Source organism: Brassica napus, chromosome C1 (assembly GCF_020379485.1).
Source record: "Brassica napus cultivar Da-Ae chromosome C1, Da-Ae, whole genome shotgun sequence".
In the NCBI taxonomy this organism is placed as follows: domain Eukaryota; kingdom Viridiplantae; phylum Streptophyta; class Magnoliopsida; order Brassicales; family Brassicaceae; genus Brassica; species Brassica napus.
The window spans coordinates 43,927,522-43,946,409 of NC_063444.1; the positions used below are offsets into that span (position 1 = coordinate 43,927,522).

At 38.6% G+C, this 18,888-nt stretch overlaps 1 protein-coding gene and 1 non-coding gene across 2 annotated transcripts; both read left to right on the forward strand.

The window, feature by feature from the left end:
- The first annotated feature begins 2,532 nt into the window (after positions 1-2,532).
- LOC125581017 lies at positions 2,533-2,639 on the forward strand. The gene has a single exon (XR_007318728.1). It is a non-coding gene; the product is annotated as a small nucleolar RNA R71 (small nucleolar RNA).
- Positions 2,640-11,053: 8,414 nt separating this feature from the next.
- On the forward strand, positions 11,054-11,977 carry LOC111201794. Its single transcript, XM_022694123.2, has 2 exons — positions 11,054-11,639; positions 11,820-11,977. The coding sequence occupies exons 1-2, from the start codon at positions 11,054-11,056 to the stop codon at positions 11,975-11,977; spliced, it is 744 nt and encodes a 247-aa protein (XP_022549844.1).
- The last annotated feature ends 6,911 nt before the right edge of the window (positions 11,978-18,888 follow it).

An 18,888-nucleotide genomic window follows, 5' to 3' on the forward strand; every position in this document is an offset into this window, starting at 1 on the left:
AGATCAAGCATTGTCGTTCCCGATACTCTCAACATTATGTGCATGTAAGAATTTCCGAAAAAGGCCTCACTCATCAATCAATGAAGGCTTAAAAGGAGGAAAGAATTTTGGGGAGAGGTCTACCACTAGAGGTTGTCAAAAAGATTGGCATAAAGGATGTGACAACTCAAGTGTGTATATCCATGATTCAGTACACAAGGGACCATGAGCAAGATGCATTAAGTTCGTTCAGTTCAAATAAGGTTGTAGTTGGCTTCAAAGACTGAGTTTCAGCAATCAACAAGTTTCAGGAAGAGTTTTCAAGGCTCGAAGCATACAAGTATTTTTGAGAGGTGCATAAGCTACTCAGGTGCAAAGTAGTGTTCTTTACAAGGCATTTAAAATCATTGCTCCCAATGCAAGTGAATGCAACCTATATGCTCTAGACTCTCCTAGAAATGCAAATGATGCAAACCAAATGATTTTTTTTTATATGCAAATAGGTATGCAATGCATGACTCAATGAAACAATATCAAAGAAAACATGATCAAATACTTGGTACCTCCCCCAGACTTAGTTCACACAGTCTCTGTGTTGTCAAGTGTAGGAGAGATACTCAAAGATGAAGCTAAAATACAGAAAGGAAATGGTATATACAATGGAATGGTGGTGGAGTGGTACCTCAAGTAGAAAGTGGAGAAGGAGGATCCTTCCCACCTTCAAGAGTGATGGTGAGGACCTGAGAGAGAAGCTCTTGAAGCTTGATTGGATCATCTTGGAGCTGATGAGTCCTTGTGGCCTTCTTGTCATGAGCAGCCTTTGTGGCTCTACTCACCTCCTCCTTTTTAGCACTTTCCAAGTGCTCATCACACATCTCTTTAGAGGATTCTCCATCAAGACTTTCTTTCTCACTAACAACCACTGCATCCTTGATCTTCTCAATGGAGGGGTCTCCACAAGTGATAGTTCCACAATACTCAACATCCAGTGGAGACTGAATTGGGTAAGAGACAGCTTTATTCACATTGAGGAGTGTGACCTTCTTGTTAGTAAAATCGATGCAAGCCCCCACAGTAGTAAGGAATGGTGTGCCCAAGATCAATGGAACTCTCTTCTTAGTTGCCATCTTCAAGACAGTGAGGTCTATAGGGATGGTGCAAGATCCAATCTTCAAAGAGAAATCCTTGATGAGACCAATATGGGTAGTAGAAGAAGAATCCCTATACGTGAGAGAGGAAGTATCTGGCTCCATGTGTTCAATCTCAAGACTCTTCACCATCTCCATTGAGATCACATTCACACTTGCACCAGAATCAACAAGAGCATCATCAAAGGTGAGCTTACCAAGGGAGCAAGACAAGGTGAACTTCCCTTGGGATTCTAGTTTAGGGAGAGACTTTGGTGTGATGGCTGGATCAAGTTTCAAAGTTGAAATGTTGAGAAGCTCTGCTACTTTTGCTTGGTGGTCTACAATGTCTTTGATGAGCATCATTTGGACATGAGCCTCACGCATACCCGAGATCTCTGGAAGCTTAACTCCAATATCACTTAGGTCTTTTCTGAACTTGGAAATCACCTTCTTTTAAGCTTTGGTGAGGACTCTTTGTGGAAATGGGAGCTTGTCATAGGGTGACTGCTCAATCAGATGCTCAACCTGTTCAATCTCAGTTCCAAACACCAATCTTTCAATTTCATCTACCTCTTTCTTGTGGTTACTCAATTCAATCCCTGAAGAAGTGGTAGAGAGGACAACATTGCAATACTCCTTGGATTTTTGCTCAGATTTTCCAGATAGAGACCCTTGCTGGCGATTCTGGTGAGTGGTCATGGAAGCAAACTGGTTTCCAAAGCCCTGAACTTGTTGTTGAGCTCATTGTAACTTCCATCAATCTTGGAGTGAAGGTTCTTCAACTCATATCCAACCTGCTTCTCACTTCTAGTCTGAGACTCCAAGATCTGTTTCAGTAGAACATCAGTGATGCTTTCCTGAGGAGTAGAGGTAGAAAGATTAGCTTGTTGTTGAGAAGACTGGTTCCCTTTGTTGGAGAAACCAGGAGGAGAGTTTTGCTGAGGCTGATAGCTGCCTTGCTGGTTGTTCCGAGGCTGATAACCATTCTGCTGGTTGTTGGAATAGGATTTCTATTGGTAGTTATTGTACTGAAAGTTGGGCTCTTTTTTGTACCAGCTACCATTATTGTTGATGAAACACAACTCTTCTTGCCCTTCCAAACCCTCAACTTCATGGACAACAAGTGTTGCTTCTTGGTTTGGATTACCAACAAAGTGCAGCTGCTCTTGGGTAGTTTTATCAGCAATGAGGATGTCTATCTTATCTTGTAGAGCTTTCAACTCCTTCCTCGTCTGCTTTTCTTCTGTTCTACTGCCTCTGTCGTGTCTCCACTGTAGATTGCATCACTCTTTACCATGTTGTCAACCAGCTCTTCTGCATCTTCTTCAGTTCTCCCCAAGAAGAACCCATTGCTAGCTGTTTCCAGTCTGGCTCTGTAGGAAGAGCACCACGGTAGAATGTGCTCAGCAAGCTTTCTTTAGAGAAACCATGGTGAGGGCATTGAACTTTGTAGCCTTTGAATCTCTCCCATGCTTCACTGAATTCTTCCAAGCCCTTCTGTTGAAAGCTGGAGATCTCATTTCTCAGCTTAGCAGTTCTTGAAGTAGAGAAGAACTTCTCCAAGAATGCTTTCTTGCAGTCATCCCAAGTGGTGATAGAGTCGCTGGGTAGAGACTTCTCCCACTGACGTGCCTTATCCCCCAAAGAGAAAGGGAATAACTTGAGCTTTAAGGCATCTTCGGACACACCATTGTTTTTTGACAACCCACAGTAGCTGTCGAACCTGTCCAAGTGATCGAATGGGTCCTCTAAAGCCAAGCCATGATGTTTGTTGTTCTCGATCACGTTGAGGAGTCCTGACTTGACCTCAAAATTATTAGCTGCCACAACCGGTGCTCTGATTCCCAGTCTATAACCATGAATGTTGTGGCGGTCATAAGTACCAATGGGTCGAGCTACCCGCGGTTGGTGTTCTGCCCCTTGTTGTGGATCTGCCATATCAACGTCCAATTCCTGCAAGTGGGCTTGTTGCTCTTCTTCTCTTCTAGCTCTAGCACACACTCTCTCTAAAGGTCTGATGTCTGCTACTATTGGAACTAGGTTTGATGGACCCCTGCTCCTCAAGTTCATACACCTGAAAGTTAAAGGTATGTGAAGAAGAAGAATCAATAACAAAAGAAAATTTAAAATGACTTAGTCTCAAGCAAGTGAACAAATCTCAATGTTTCAATCTATTCAGAATTTGACAACGGCGCCAATTTGATGTTAGAAGTTTTCAAGGCTCCTAAAGCAAATGTTGTAGTATAAATGATTGTCGAACCAGTTCTGAGGGATATCAAAGCACCGAGAATGCAAGTACTCACTTAATCTAAATGCAACCAATGATTTAGATGGGTTTTAGACTACTACTAATACTAGAAAGCAATTACAGAATGATACTTTCTTGACTAAGTGAAAAGAGAACTCATGGGCATAGGGATTATACCTTGGGTGATCAAGTTTCGAACTAAGGATGTCAACGATCAATCAAACTATCAACCTTAAGCTTAGACACAATCTTAAACAAACTCTATGTCTAGATGAATGTTCATTTACTAACATATTTCAAACATCAAATGTCTTTGGTTGAATAATATGAAAGCAATCATTACTAACAAGTCTATTGGCTATCTTAACACCTTTAACAACAAATGTCTTTGGTAAAATATGTTAAAAGCTTAGGAGAGTTGTCTCAGGCATTTCATCAAACACCTTGTAGGTGGGAAATGCCTAAAGATCAACTTTTGAGAGGCCAACTCAGAAGATGCATTATGAATACTCTACTAGCAAGGAATAAGAAGGATCTACAATATAACATCCTAGATCTAGCCTAATCACCCTTAATCTCCCTAACCCATGAATTCAAGAGTGTATTACTCACTACTCTTCATGATTCCTCTTAAACCCATACTGGATTTCAGATTAATCATGTAGAGAAATACATATAATAAATTAGAGATCAACAGAATAACATATGATCCAATGAATTCAAGAGATAAACTTTCCAAGAGGTTTTTGATTGTTTTTTCCAAAATCCAAAGATAATCTGTCTGGTGGCTACCAAAGGTACTTAAAACATAGGTTTTGAAAAGTAAAAACATGCATAATAAAATGACCAAAAGGCCCTTGAGAAAACATGAATTCGACCAAACAAATAGACGCGGAGCGACCTCGGCATGTCGCTCCGACAAGTCGCTCCGGGCTTTGGGAGCGACCTCAGTGGGTCGCTCTGAGAGGTCGCTCCAGCTCCATTATGTTGTCGTCACGCGATAGAAATGCGAGCGACCTCGGGGTGTCACTCTGGCCAAGTCGCTCTGGGCTTAGGGAGCGACCTGGAGTGGTCGCTCTGATAGGTCGCTCCGGGTCAGTTTTCGGCTTCCACTGGGATGAAATGGCGAGCGACTTCTCGGGGTCGCTCCAGCGAGGTCGCTCTGAGAGGTAGTTTGGAGCGACCTCATGGCGTCGCTCCTGATGTCGCTCACATGCTCTGCTCGTCCAATGATCACCTAGATCACCTCTTTTGAGCTCCAAATGCACCCAAATGTCTCCAGGAACTCCATGTGGTACTCCAATACCTAATAGAGACATATGTATGCAGAATGCAACCTAGACATGGCTAAATCCTAATCTATATGATGAAAATGCACATGAATAAATGGATAAAACAATGTAAATATGCAAGATATCAATTACCTCATTCTCACGCCTTCTCGAGACTGATCGTTTACGGTTTAGCAAGAAAGGAGACTAATTTAGCCAGAAAGTGAGACTGTTCAGATGTTTGTCGTTCCAAACGCTGAGGAATCAGAGAACCCTCACAATAAAAGTGCAAAGTATAAAGAAACAGTCCCTCAGCGGAGAGATTCATAAGAATACTCAAAATATTCAAATGGGGACCTGGCTGTTGAAATTCATGAGTGTTTGTCTCATGTCAAGAAAGTATTCACTTAACTTGTAACTAAATCCCTTCAACCATACAAAAGGAACTCACCCCTACAATGGAAGAGACAACCAACTGGTGGTTGAATCCTCTTAAACAGCCTACACTATAACCAATATCCTAGATAGTAAACTTGTTATGTGTGGCAAAGAAGCTCTAGTTTAAATCTATTTCTTGTAAAGTGGCACAACACTTTCAGTTTGTTCACTTAAGGAGAATATGAATTAGAATCAGTAATCTAGAGCATAAGAGAAGATAAATAAGAGTTTAGAGTGAGTTTTACAAGTATTAGGCTGCCTTAAAAGAGAAAGAGATAAGACAGCCTCTAAACCATAATGCTTAACTTCCTACATTGTGAATGTTGTTTAGACACAAGATAGAGAGAGAGAGCCACAAATTTAGACAGAGGGAACTTGTATTGATATTGTTCAAATGTTACAAGAGGTGGTGAAGGTCTTAAAATAGACAATCACTTACAATAAACTACGAATAAATCAGAGAATGACTAAACTAATAATATTGTAGGGTTTCTGATGAAGACAAGGAGGATACAGCCAAGTTTAATCTCGACCAGAGGCAGTAGAGAGTGACAGGAGAGAGATGGGCACAGTCTGGTTGAGTGAAAGTGACAGGTCTGCTTTTCTCCTTATGCATCACATGTGATCTTTCTTGCTTAATTTCAAACCAGATCATTTCTTTTGAATTTAAACTGGTTTCCTTGACTTCTCAGAAGTTCCCAACGTCCATAATAGTCTACACAACTCCTTTCTTGCCTTGCAAGGTAAGTTAGGTCAAGAAGGTGGTTTCTGAAGCAAGCATGTATGGACAGAACCAAATTAGCTTCTCTTGATGAACTCTCTTTGGATCATCAACTAGCTTCTTCTTCTGGTCATTCCTTTCTTTATTTCAACACTGACGCTGATAAAGCTTTAGAGGTTCTAAAATTCAACCTAGACCATTGGCTAGTATGTTCAATCCTTCAGTTTTTTCAAATGGGCTTGAAGAAGCTAGGCTTTACGGGGAAATGTATAGAAACGATACAGGGTCTGGTTGGTAACGTGTATGTTAGTGTTCGCCCTGGTGTGCTCTCTGAGCTTGTGAAAGCGTTAGGACGTGCTAAGATGGTGAGCAAAGCTTTTGTCTGTGTTTTACCAAGCGAAAGGAAGGAAGTGTAAATGATATGAGCTGACTCCGATCTTGTAACCGGTGCCGTCTTTAAATGTTAAGAAGAGAAAGAGAAGTAGCTAATCTTGTAACCGATCCCAGTCGGCTCATATCAATTTGGCATCTAAATCTTAATTTTATTGAATGAAATTGAAATAAAGAACCATAATTTTGCACCATGAATCTTCTTTCTAAAATAATTCTAAAATAATCTTCATCTGATTTTCAGGTGAAAATCTTTCTTTAAACCAATCTTCTTTCTAAAATAATTCTTCATCTGATTTCCTCTATTCACCAACTCCTGTCGCTTCCACATGGTCTAGGTGCCACGTAACATTAATCTACGAAAAACAAATTTCATCTGAGTTAACTTTTTAATATGTCTAAACTATTTTAATAAAATTTATTTTTATCTTAAATCTTTTACTATATTTTCATTTATAGCCATTTCAACTCTCTAAAAATGTTTTTAAGAATAATGTATATTAAATATATCTATTTCTTTCTTTATTTTATAATAGTATCAATTATCATAATTTTAAGATATTTCTGAGATTTTGAATAATTTTAGTAATTTTTAATATTTAAATATTTTGAGTGTTTTCCGAGTATTTACGAGAAAAAGTTTATGGTTTTTTTTTTGAATATTATGGATATAAATATCTAAATCAAATAGAACCAAAATCTGTTTGGGCATATAAAATGTTTCTCACAAAACCCTAAAAATACCGAACTAAAATTTAAAACACTCGAGTGGAACCGTAATATACATATAACTAGATTAACTTTCCAAATCCGGACGGCGATGTTTTCTTCGGCTATGTGAAACAGCCGCCGCTTCCTCCTCCAGAGGAGGATGATGTCTTCTTCACCAAAACTATATCCGGTTGGGAGGGATCATCCCCGGCCTGAGGACCGCATCACCATTCTCGGTGGTCCATCAGCACTATTTGGTCGAGTCAAGTTCCTGATCGATGATATTGTAGACCTCGACGTTGCAGCCAAGCACGTCCGTTGAGCTGCTGCGTGGAAGAAGAGGATGAATGTAACGGCCTGATCCCCCGGCGTCCGACCGGGGTTATCGAAAGGGCGTTATGGACACGTGTCTACTCATTTAGACAATCATACGTGTCCCGTTACTGGTCCCAAGAGTCGACGGACGCATAACCTTCTTTGAAATACCGTCACACCCACATCCATATACTTCTACTTACAGTCCTGCGCACAGGGAAATGGAAAGGGAGGGATGAGCAACAAGTTACTCAGTGAAGTGACTCTAGACCAGCCTGCCCGCATGACACTTTATACTACTCTATGCGGGAACTAGGGCTGACTAGCCACTACAATCAGTTGATGCATCTTAACATTTCATATCATCATCATTTATTTCCACACATTCAATTCTATACATTTCTAACAACCTAGCGATCAATCAGTACAATGATCTCACTCATTGTCACACACGTCAAACCATAGACTTAACCGACTCGACATACAAGACCGACTCAATCTTATGACACCTTTAACACCCAGATACCCGACCATGAATTAAGGACTCTACAATGCACGTTTTTATATCCCGCCTCTCGCGGCTGGCTCATCTTTTCTCTTTTCTCCGTGGGTAGCTCTCGCTAGACTTCTACCCCATATTCTTGTGGATTCCACCACAGCTCCTATGGTGCCTCCATATTCTTGTGGATTCCACCACAGCTCCTATGGATGCCTACCGTAGAACTACTACCCCACGTACTCCCTCTAGACTCTATATGATTTCCCAACCCATGCTTAACCTTAACGTTATTCACTTATACATTTACTTATCCTTTCACATCCTTATTCACTTTCACTTATCCATTCTCATTCTCATTCACTTTTCTTCACGCTTAGACTCGTACTTGAACTCATTCACTAGATGCCACCCGTTATCGGTGTCACACACATACACATCACACTCAGGTTTCACTTACAGTATCAATAACAATCAGTAGTCATCTACAATGCATACAAAAGCCCCACTTGAAGTTAATTAATCTGGATTCATGATTCTTTCTTGCGGATTTATATAATTGACGGGAAAATAGTGATGTTCTCTTGCAAGTTCTTATGAATTTTTCAAAATTTTGGAAGTTGCAATTCGCTATCATATTAATAATAAGCAGATGAATATAACTGAAAACTATAACTATAAAACAAAGAGAGAGAGAGAGAGATACATCCCAATTGCTGAGTAACCACATTGATAAGGCTGTTGTTCGGGCCAGAGATAAGAACCGCATGTGAATTTCACATTGATCGCATCTCGTTTGGAATGGAAGAGAATCAAACTGATTGTTTCAAATACTTTAGTATTTCCACATGTCTTGATCATCACTCGATCATCGAACACAAACAAACTTGAAGCTGAGATGAGATAAGTATCAACCGACCAAGAAAACAATTATAATCACAATTACGTCCACTTAAGGTAATTTCCACCATCATGATGCTCTTGAACATGGTTATGAATAGGGGTGGGCACTTTACCCGATATCCGAAGCCGCACCCGAACCCGATCCGAAAAAGCCGAACCGAAATCCGAACCGAAGTAGCAAAATATCCGAACGGGTATTGAATTAGGAGAGATTGGATATCTGAACCCGAACGGGTAATATCCGAACCCGAATGGATATCCGAAGATAACCGAACATATGTATAATTAACCATATATTTCTAGTTTACATCTCTCATTTTATATAAAATATTTATATTGATACTACACATACTTTAAGTTCATATGATATACATAGAATTACGGAGAAAATGATTTACTATTCACTTAAAATGCATTTCAAACTTTTTATTTCAAAAATTAACAAAAAGTTACATCCAAAATTTAAAAACAATAACCAAATTAATATCTTTTTAGTTTCAAAATATTACGTCCAAATCTATTAACCATTCAATCTATTAAAATAAAAAAAATAGTTAAGTGAAAGTTACATTTTTAATACAAAAAATTTGAGAAATGAAAAATCTAATTTTTTTTTCAAAATCTAAATATCCGAACCCGATCCAAAATAACCGAACCTGACCCGAAGTATAAAAATACCCGAACCTGACCCGAAGTATAGAAATACCCGAACGGGTTCTATACCTCTATACCGAAATACCCGAAAATCCAAAAACCCGACCCGAACCCGAACGGGTACCCGAACGCCCACCCCTAGTCATGAATGTGTGTTTCAATTCTGTTAGAAAATATTTTTTCAGAGTTTCTCATAAAGACAATCCAGCCAGCCGCATGATGCACATTTAGTGCAAGTTTATGTATATGAACCAATAAAATAGCATTTATGTGACCAAAAAAACGTATCTCTTTTCTTTAAGAATGATACATGTGCTTATTGTTGTTAAGTTTTGAAGAAAAAATAATGAACTATTATTATTTTTGATAACCTTATGCTTTTGATCATTACCTTATGAATGACCAAATATATATTATCTCTAAGATATAAGAGTGACACATGTGTCTATTATTGTAAGTTTATTTTCATTAAAATTGGATTATTCTTCTCTGAAAGTCTTACGATTTAGATCTTTTCCTTATGAAAGTCTTATGATTTAGATATTTTCCAACTATAGAATCATGTATGATTTTGTTGTTGTCAACATTTCTGTGACTTGAAAATGAAAATTTAACAATAATAGACACATGTGTCTTGTTAAGTTTTTTTTTATTAAGTTTTGAGGATAAATAACAATAATACCAAAAGACATTAATTAAGATTCATGCATATATGTTTTTTTTGATAAATCTTACACATTCAATGTGCGTACATAATTTCTGTAACAATGGAATATTCTGAATTATAAAACTGCATATTAAACCAACTACCCAAAATCAACGCTTTGACCAAGGGGTTTTACGGTCAAACTTCAAAAAAACATTGCTGAATATCGAAACAAGCTCACGGCCTAGGTCAAAAAAAGGTTTCTGTTATGAGATAAGATTTTAGATGATTATCCATTTACATATTATTTATTACTTCTCCTCTAAGTCACCGACTGATGTCATTGTTAAATATTTTCTGATTGCTATAAATATGTACTCTCTCCTCTTTTTTATGTTGTACGGCTGAAGTAAGAAGAAGAAATAAAATATCGCAACTCCTCTCTCTCTTTACGTTACCAAACAAAAGGACTAGAACAATTAACTCTTGTAACTCTTTCTTACTTTATTTATAACACGTTATCAGCACGAGGCCTGACCAACTGAGGCTTATCAATCCAAAAGTTCTTAAACCAGCCGAGGTAATGTTTAAATTTATGTATTTCAATATATTTAATTATTTAAATTTTATTATTATTTCGGAGTGAGAGGCTAGACCTTCTCCGTTTATTTTTCGGGATGATAGGCGCTGCCTTCCCCGACTGATCGTTATGGTAGGCTATGCCTTCACGATCAGAAAACACGTGGTAGGCTTTGCCTCCGTGAATAAAAAGAAAAGGTCAAAAATGGTAGACTAAGTCTCCTCGGACCTTGAAATAAGTAAAAGTCAAAATGGTAGACCATGTCTCCTCGGACTTTGAAAAATGATCAATATGGTAGTCTATGACTCCTCGGATCATGTGGTAGGCTGAGCCTCCCGATTTTATTTATGCTATTTAAATTTCTGCAATTTAAATTTATGCAATTTAAGTTTATGCTTTTATTTTATGTCTTTAATTTTTGCATTTAAATTATGCATTTAAATTCCCATTTTTACTATATTTATAATATTATTCTATGAATACAGTTATCATGTCGAATTTGACAAAGCTCGAAATTAATGCCCTGGATATTACGGGAAATAATTATATGACCTGGGCAGTGGGTGCAAAGATGCACCTGAGAGGAAACGGGCTTTTGGAAACCATCGATAGTTCAAAAACGGTGTCGGATGAGAAAAAGGCTAAAGCCATGATATTCTTACGACACCACATCCATGATGGTTTAAAGGATGAATATATTACGAAAGAGGATCCTTGTGACCTCTGGAAATCTTTAAAAGAGAGGTTCGATCACCAGAAATATGTGATCTTACCGAAAGCTAAACACGAGTGGATCCATCTCCGGTTCCAGGATTACAAAAGTGTTAGTGAGTTTAATTCCGCGATGTTCGGAATTACTTCGAGGATGATGTTATGTGGAGAGAAAATAAGTGATTATGATATGATCGAGAAAACTCTCTCCACGTTCCATCCTGAAAATGTAATCCTGCAGCAACAGTACCGGGTGAATGGATATACCCGTTACTCGGAGTTGATGCAAGTCCTCCTTGTAGCGGAGCAGAATAATCAACTCGTGACTTTAAACCATCAAGCTCGTCCCACTGGATCTGCTCCATTCCCTGAAGCGAATGTTGCATCATCCAGTTATGATAATAGAAGAGGACGAGGTCGTGGACGTGGTGGAAACCGTTATCATGGTCGTGGAAGAGGACGAGGAAGAAGATTCCGTCCCTATGATGAAAGAAATAATAAAGACTTCCACGAAAATGAAAGGAATGAAAAGGGCCAGGATGATAAAAGGCAAACAGGAAAGGTTTGCTATAGATGCGGCATGAAAGGTCATTGGGTACGTAACTGTCGTACGCCAAAACATTTAGCCGATCTGTATAGAGAATCCCAAAAGGGAAAAGAGAAAGGAAGAGGTGAAACAAACTTCATCTCTGATGAACCTGGGCCATCCTTTCATGGTTTAAACGATGATACTCATCTCGACGTATCAGACTTTCTGGTTGAGCCAGAGAGTATCGATGAGTGATGTAGATCGATGTGATATAAATAGACTGTATTATAGTATCTATATCTTTTGTTGTAAGATATATGTTATGTTTGTCATGTTTGATAATATATGTTTTATGAATATTTTATATTCAGAAAATGCCAAACTTTGAGACTATGGATGGAGATCTGTGTTTGGCAGATAGTGCGTCAACGCACACGATAATTAAAGATAAGAAATATTTCTCCAGTCTCAAAATAAAAGATTACGCTGGAAGCGTAAGTACAATATCTGGTAATGCAAAGATTATTATGGGCTCTGGAAGAGCGAAATTTTCAATGCCAGGGGGAACAATATTTGAAATAAGTGATGCATTGTATTCCCCCGAGTCTCATAGAAACTTGTTAAGTTTTAAGGATATCCGAAGAAATGGATATCATATTGAGACTATGAGTAAAGATGGCATTGAATTTCTTTGCATTAAGTCCGAGAGGAAACATATATTGGAAGAGTTAAGAATGTTATCCTCTGGACTATATTGTACGAAAATAACCATGACTGAGTCCTATGCCGTGGTAAACATGAAGTTTACTGATACATTTAAAATTTGGCATGAGAGGCTAGGACATCCTGGTTCAGTCATGATGAGAAAGATAGTGCAAAATTCGAATGGCCATCCGTTGAAAAACGGAAAATTTTTGCAAACGGGCGAATTTACATGTAATGCATGTTCTCAAGGAAAACTTATAACTCGGCCATCACCAGCAAAAGTAGGCAATGAATCACCAATGTTTTTAGAAAGAATACATGGTGATATATGTGGGCCGATCCACCCACCGTGCGGGCCATTTAAGTATTTCATGGTATTGATTGACGCATCTAGTAGATGGTCAAGTGTGTCTCTTTTGACGACACGAAATACGGCTTTCGCAAAGTTCATTGCCCAGATAATAAAGCTGAGAACGCAGTTCTCAGAGTATGCCATTAAGAAAGTAAGGCTTGATAATGCTGGTGAATTTACATCACAAGCCTTTGATGATTATTGTATGTCAATGGGGATTGATGTGGAGCATCCAGTTCCCCATGTGCATACACAAAATGGCATGGCCGAGTCATTGATAAAACGGTTGCAGTTGATTGCAAGACCGTTAGTCTTGAGAACGAAGCTCCCAATTTCTGTATGGGGACATGCTATATTGCATGCGGCTGCACTGGTTCGGTTAAGACCGAGTGCATATCATAAGTACTCCCCATTACAATTGGCATCTGGGCAAGAGCCAGATGTATCCCATCTCCGTGTCTTTGGGTGTGCGGTCTATGTTCCGATAGCTCCGCCACAAAGAACAAAAATGGGCCCACAAAGGAGATTGGGAATATATGTGGGTTATACGTCACCAAGTATAATAAGATATCTGGAACCAGTAACTGGTGATATGTTTACGGCAAGGTTTGCCGATTGCCATTTTAATGAGGATGAATTTCCAGCGTTAGGGGGAGGAATTGGTAAAATTCCTCAAGAGATTACATGGTGTACACCGTCGTTGTTACACCTTGATCCCCCTACGAATCAAAGAGAACTGGAAGTTCAGAAAATTGTGCATTTGCATAATTTGGCAAACCAGTTACCAGATGCGTTCACAGATACAAGAAGGGTGACGAAGTCATGTATACCCGCTGAAAATGTTCCATCAAGAGTTGATGTTCCTAAAGAACAAACTGATGGAAATAAAATGAATGAACCTAGGGTTCAGTTAAAGAGGGGGAGGCCAGCGGGTTCTAAAGATAAAAATCCCCGAAAGAAAAAGAAATTGGATGAACAAAGTAAGGTTCTAGAAGAACCTGATATTGAAAGATGTCTGAAAGAAGACATAAATAGAAAGGTTCCAGAAGAACCTGATACTGAAAAATGTCTGAAAGAAGGCATAGATAAAGATGATCCAGATGACGAGAAGGGAACAGAAAAGTATGAGATTTCCATCAACTACGCCCGAGATGAAAAGTTATGGATCAGAAATAAGATAAAAGATGTTGATGGAATGTTCTCCTTTTCTGTGTCCAAAGAGATCGATCATGAAAATGATGATCCCGATCCAAGGTCCATTTTGGAATGTCAGAAAAGACATGATTGGGAGGAGTGGAAGAAGGCCATTCAAATTGAATTACTCTCCCTAAATAAAAGAAATGTCTTTGGACCTATAGTCATAACGCCTGAGAACGTAAATCCTGTTGGGTATAAGTGGGTATTCGTGAGAAAAGTAAATGAGAAAAATGAAGTAACACGATATAAAGCCCGATTAGTTGCCCAAGGTTTTTCTCAGAGACCGGGAATTGATTTTGAGGAAACGTATTCCCCGATAATGGATGCAATTACGTTTAGATTTTTGATGAGCCTAACGGCGTCTAAAAATCTTGAAATGCATCTCATGGACGTTGTGACTGCATATTTGTATGGATCGTTGGATAACGATATATATATGAAGCTCCCTGAGGGATTGAAAATGCCTGAAGCATTGAAAGAAAAATCCAGGGAGATTTGTTCGGTCAAGTTACAGCGATCACTTTACGGATTAAAGCAATCCGGACGCATGTGGTACAATCGCTTAAGTGAATATCTTTTGAGTAAAGGATATGTGAATAATGCGATATGTCCATGCGTTTTTATAAAAAAATCGTCATCTGGCTTTGTAATCATTGCTGTATATGTAGATGACCTGAACATAATTGGAACTCAAAAGGAGGTTGATGATGCTCGAACTCATATGAAAGAGGAGTTCGAAATGAAAGATCTCGGCAAGACAAAGTTTTGTCTTGGGCTCCAGATAGAGCATCTCCGAGAAGGGATATTTGTGCATCAATCAAACTATACGAAAAGGTTATTGAAACGCTTTCGTATGGACAAAGCGACTCCTTTGAGTACTCCAATGATTGGTAGATCTCTCAATGTTGAGAGTGATCCTTTTAGGCCCTGCGAAGATAGCGAGAAATATTAGGTCCAGAAGTACCTTATATGAGTGCTATCGGTGGGCTGTTATATCTTGCAAACTGTACCAGACCAGATATAGCTTTTGCTACTAATCTATTGGCGAGATATAGTTCTGCTCCTACTCGCAGGCACTGGGACGGAATAAAGCATGTATTCCGTTACCTCCAAGGTACAATTGATTTAGGGTTAATGTATTTTAGAAAACCCGAGTTTGGTATGGTTGGTTTTGCAGATGCAGGATACTTATCAGATCCTCATAAGGCTCGATCGCAAACCGGCTACATTTTTACAATTGGTGGAACCGCGATCTCTTGGCGGTCCCAGAAACAAACTCTGGTTGCGACTTCTTCAAATCATGCTGAAACTATTGCGCTTCACGAAGCATGTCGAGAATGTGTGTGGCTTCGATCAATGAGTCACACATACAAGAAGCAAGCGGAATAGTCAATGAGAAAGAGCCGACGAAAATATTTGAAGACAATTCGGCTTGTGTTGCTCAACTCAAGGAAGGCTACATTAAGAGCGACAGAACAAAGCACATCCCTCCAATATTTTTCTCGTACATAAGGGAGCTCGAGAAAAATAAAGAAGTGGACATCGAGTATGTACGGTCATGTGAAAATCCGGCTGACTTGTTCACCAAAGCTCTTCCAACTACAACATTCCGAAAACACATCTACGGTATCGGAATGCGGCATTTGCGTGACCTTTGAAGAAAAAGCTAGGTCCACTATTCTCAGGGGGAGATTACGGACAGTGTACTCTTTTTCCCTTGTCATGGTTTTTGTCCCAATGGATTTTTTCATGACTAGGTTTTTAACGAGACATTACGTAATACGTAATAGATAATCAAGGGGGAGTGTTAAAGATAATATAGAGGATGATTATCTATTTGAGGGATAATGTTTTTCTCCTCTTTTGTCTTTTAGTTAATAGTCGGTTTGATGAACCGACTTTAGACTACTATAAATAGTTGCTCTTTGTATGGTTTGAATAATAATGAAGAATCCAAGAATATAGTCATTCTCTCTCTCGTTTCTATTTTCCAAACGAACAAATAAACAATTACATCTCTCGACTTATATTTCACAATAGTCTTCTTGTTTTTCCACAAGGCTGATGTGACAGATGTTTTGACAAATTTATTACTTATGATAGCTATATAACATTAATGCTTTTGGTATCTTCTGTAAATTGTAAAATTCAAAACCAACAATACAATATGACAACCCTTTGACAAAATTTTAAAATATTTATGCATTTGTTATATATATTGGGGCAAAACTATAATTTGATTTTAGTGACATAATTTACAACAAGACTAAGATTATAAATTAATATTTCACTGGAATCACATGATAGAAGTAGTAGAAAGGGTAATAATTAGCGAGATAAATGTAACGAAAATTCAGGCTCAATAAGATCCATTAGATAGTAGTCATCGGTTAAGAGAATCTGCAATGGTGAGGCTCACCATGGAGTCTTTAGGCTTATTTTACTTTTTTTTTAATAGTTAAGGACCTAATCAAATATGTGAGTCCAATGGTGAGTCTCACTTTTGGAATCCTTACTAATAAAAAATTATATTTTATAAAAAAAGTGAAATTAATTTTTTTTATTTATAACATGATTCAATAGAAGGATGCAATATTTATTAATAATCTTCAATCACCAAATTTGTTCCAAATACTTTCAATCAAATCATTTTTCAATCGTTGATGTAAACGCTTATCGTGAACATCATCCCGAATGCCAAGCATATTAGCGATATTTGTAGGCGTGTCGGTATGTACCCGTGAACTTCTCGTGCCGTCTTCTTCAAATTCAGATATATCGTACTGAATGTATCCATCTCGTTCATTTTCGACTATCATATTGTGTAGTATGATACATGCTCTCATAATCTTCCCTATCTTTTCTTTGTCCAATGAAAGAGCCGGGTTTTTCACAATCGCAAATCGAGCTTGCAAAACTCCAAAAGCCCGTTCTACATCTTTTCGGGTTGCTTCTTGAAGTCTAGCAAATAACTCTGCTTTAGGACCTTGAGGGTGCAAGATAGATTGGATAAAGGTCGACCATTTGGGTTATATACCGTCTGTGAGATAATACGCCAACTTATACATGTGTCCGTTGACCACATACTCTAACCTGGGAGCTCGGCCTTGGAAAATGTCATCAAATACAGGAGACCGATCGAGGACATTAATATCGTTTAAGGTACCTGGAGGACCAAAAAAAGCGTGCCATATCCAAAGATCTTGTGAAGCCACAGCCTCTAAGACAATTGTCGGTTTTCCTGATCCACGTGCGTACTGTCCTTTCCAAGCGGTTAGACAATTCTTCCACTCCCAATGCATACAGTCAATGCTTCCTACCATCCCAGGAAACCCGCGTTTCTCTCCAATATCGAGGAGTCGTTGAAGATCCTCTGGTGTGGGTCTTCGTAGATACCCATCTCCGAATAACTGTATTATTCCGTCGGTGAAATGGTGTAAACAAGAAAGTGTCGTGCTTTCACCAAGTCGGAGATATTAGTCTACCGTGTCAGCCGCAGAACCATAAGCTAGCTAACGAATAGCTGCCGTACATTTTTGTAGTGGAGAAAGACCAAACCTCCCGGTCGCATCTCTTCTTTGTCGAAAGAAAGGAACGTTCTCTGCGAGGCCATGGACAATACGCAAGAATAATTCCTTATTCATGCGGAAACGGCGCCTGAATAAATGTGCCGGGAATGTCGAATCCTCGCTGAAGTAATCATTCCATAAACGGTCGTGTCTTGCTTCACGGTTTCGTTCTATATAAGCACGTCTCCTTTGCTTATTCGTTTGGGACTCGACTATGTCATTGTATGTATCTTCGACGATTTCGTCGAAAATTTCTTCCAGTCTTGCTTCGACTTCATCGGATGAAGATGATGACATTTTTAGGTATCCCTCCTTGAAACCAATAATATTGAACATTATAAGTTATTTGTTTTTTTTAATTTTTTTCAAGTTTCTATAGCAATTCTAATCTTTTAATCAATTTTAAAAGTGGTTTCTATAACTTATTTTTTAAAAAAAATAAAAATTTCAAGTCTCTATAGCAATTCTAATCTTTTTTCAAGTTTCTATATCAATTTCTATTATTTACACAAGTTGTATAAGTGATATGTTTCTAAAATTGAAACTTGTTGAAGTTAAAGAGAAGAGCAAGTGTTACCTAAACTTGTTGAAGTTAAAGAGAAGAGCTAGTAGTACTTGTGTTATAAATCGAAGCAAAATATGCAACTTCTTGTTGTAGCAGGTTGATGTTACAAAGACTTGGTACCAAAATATTACAACCTCGCCGAGGAAACGTGAAGATACAATAAAGAGATAGAAACCTAAAGGAAATAAGTTTTGATGAACGAGATAGGAAACTAAAGACAAGCATGACGACTACTTTATACTACACAAACTGCCAATGCAAAGCCATTTGTAGTCGCTGATTTCTTCTTTAGCTCACAGACGGTTTTCTGTAGCTTAACCAGCTTCTGGTCACACTCAAAAGATTGATCCTTAAGCTGCTGGAGTTGTCTCTGAAACTCACACATCTCCTCCGTAACGGCCACATCCCATCATTTCCAAATGTGGCAATCCCCTGTGGCAATCCCCATCATCGACATTGTCGCACGTGAAGTACCTTTTGTAGGGATCTTTAGGAGTGTAAGATATTCCGACAACAGGCTGAGCTCCACAGTAGCATGTCCTCGGGATTCCATCATCAGCTTCTGGTTGAGGTGCGAACTGATCCGGCTCTACATCCGTGTACAGCTGAGCTTCTGCTTCAAGAAGGGAGGTCATGTCTAGAGAGTTTGATGATGAAGAAGGCTGGATGTAGCTGTAATCTTGTCCCATTTTCGTTAACCTGAGACAAATGATGAAAGAACATAGTTAAAGAACAATAACTTATAGCAACGAAAGCAAGGACCGATTGAAAGAACATA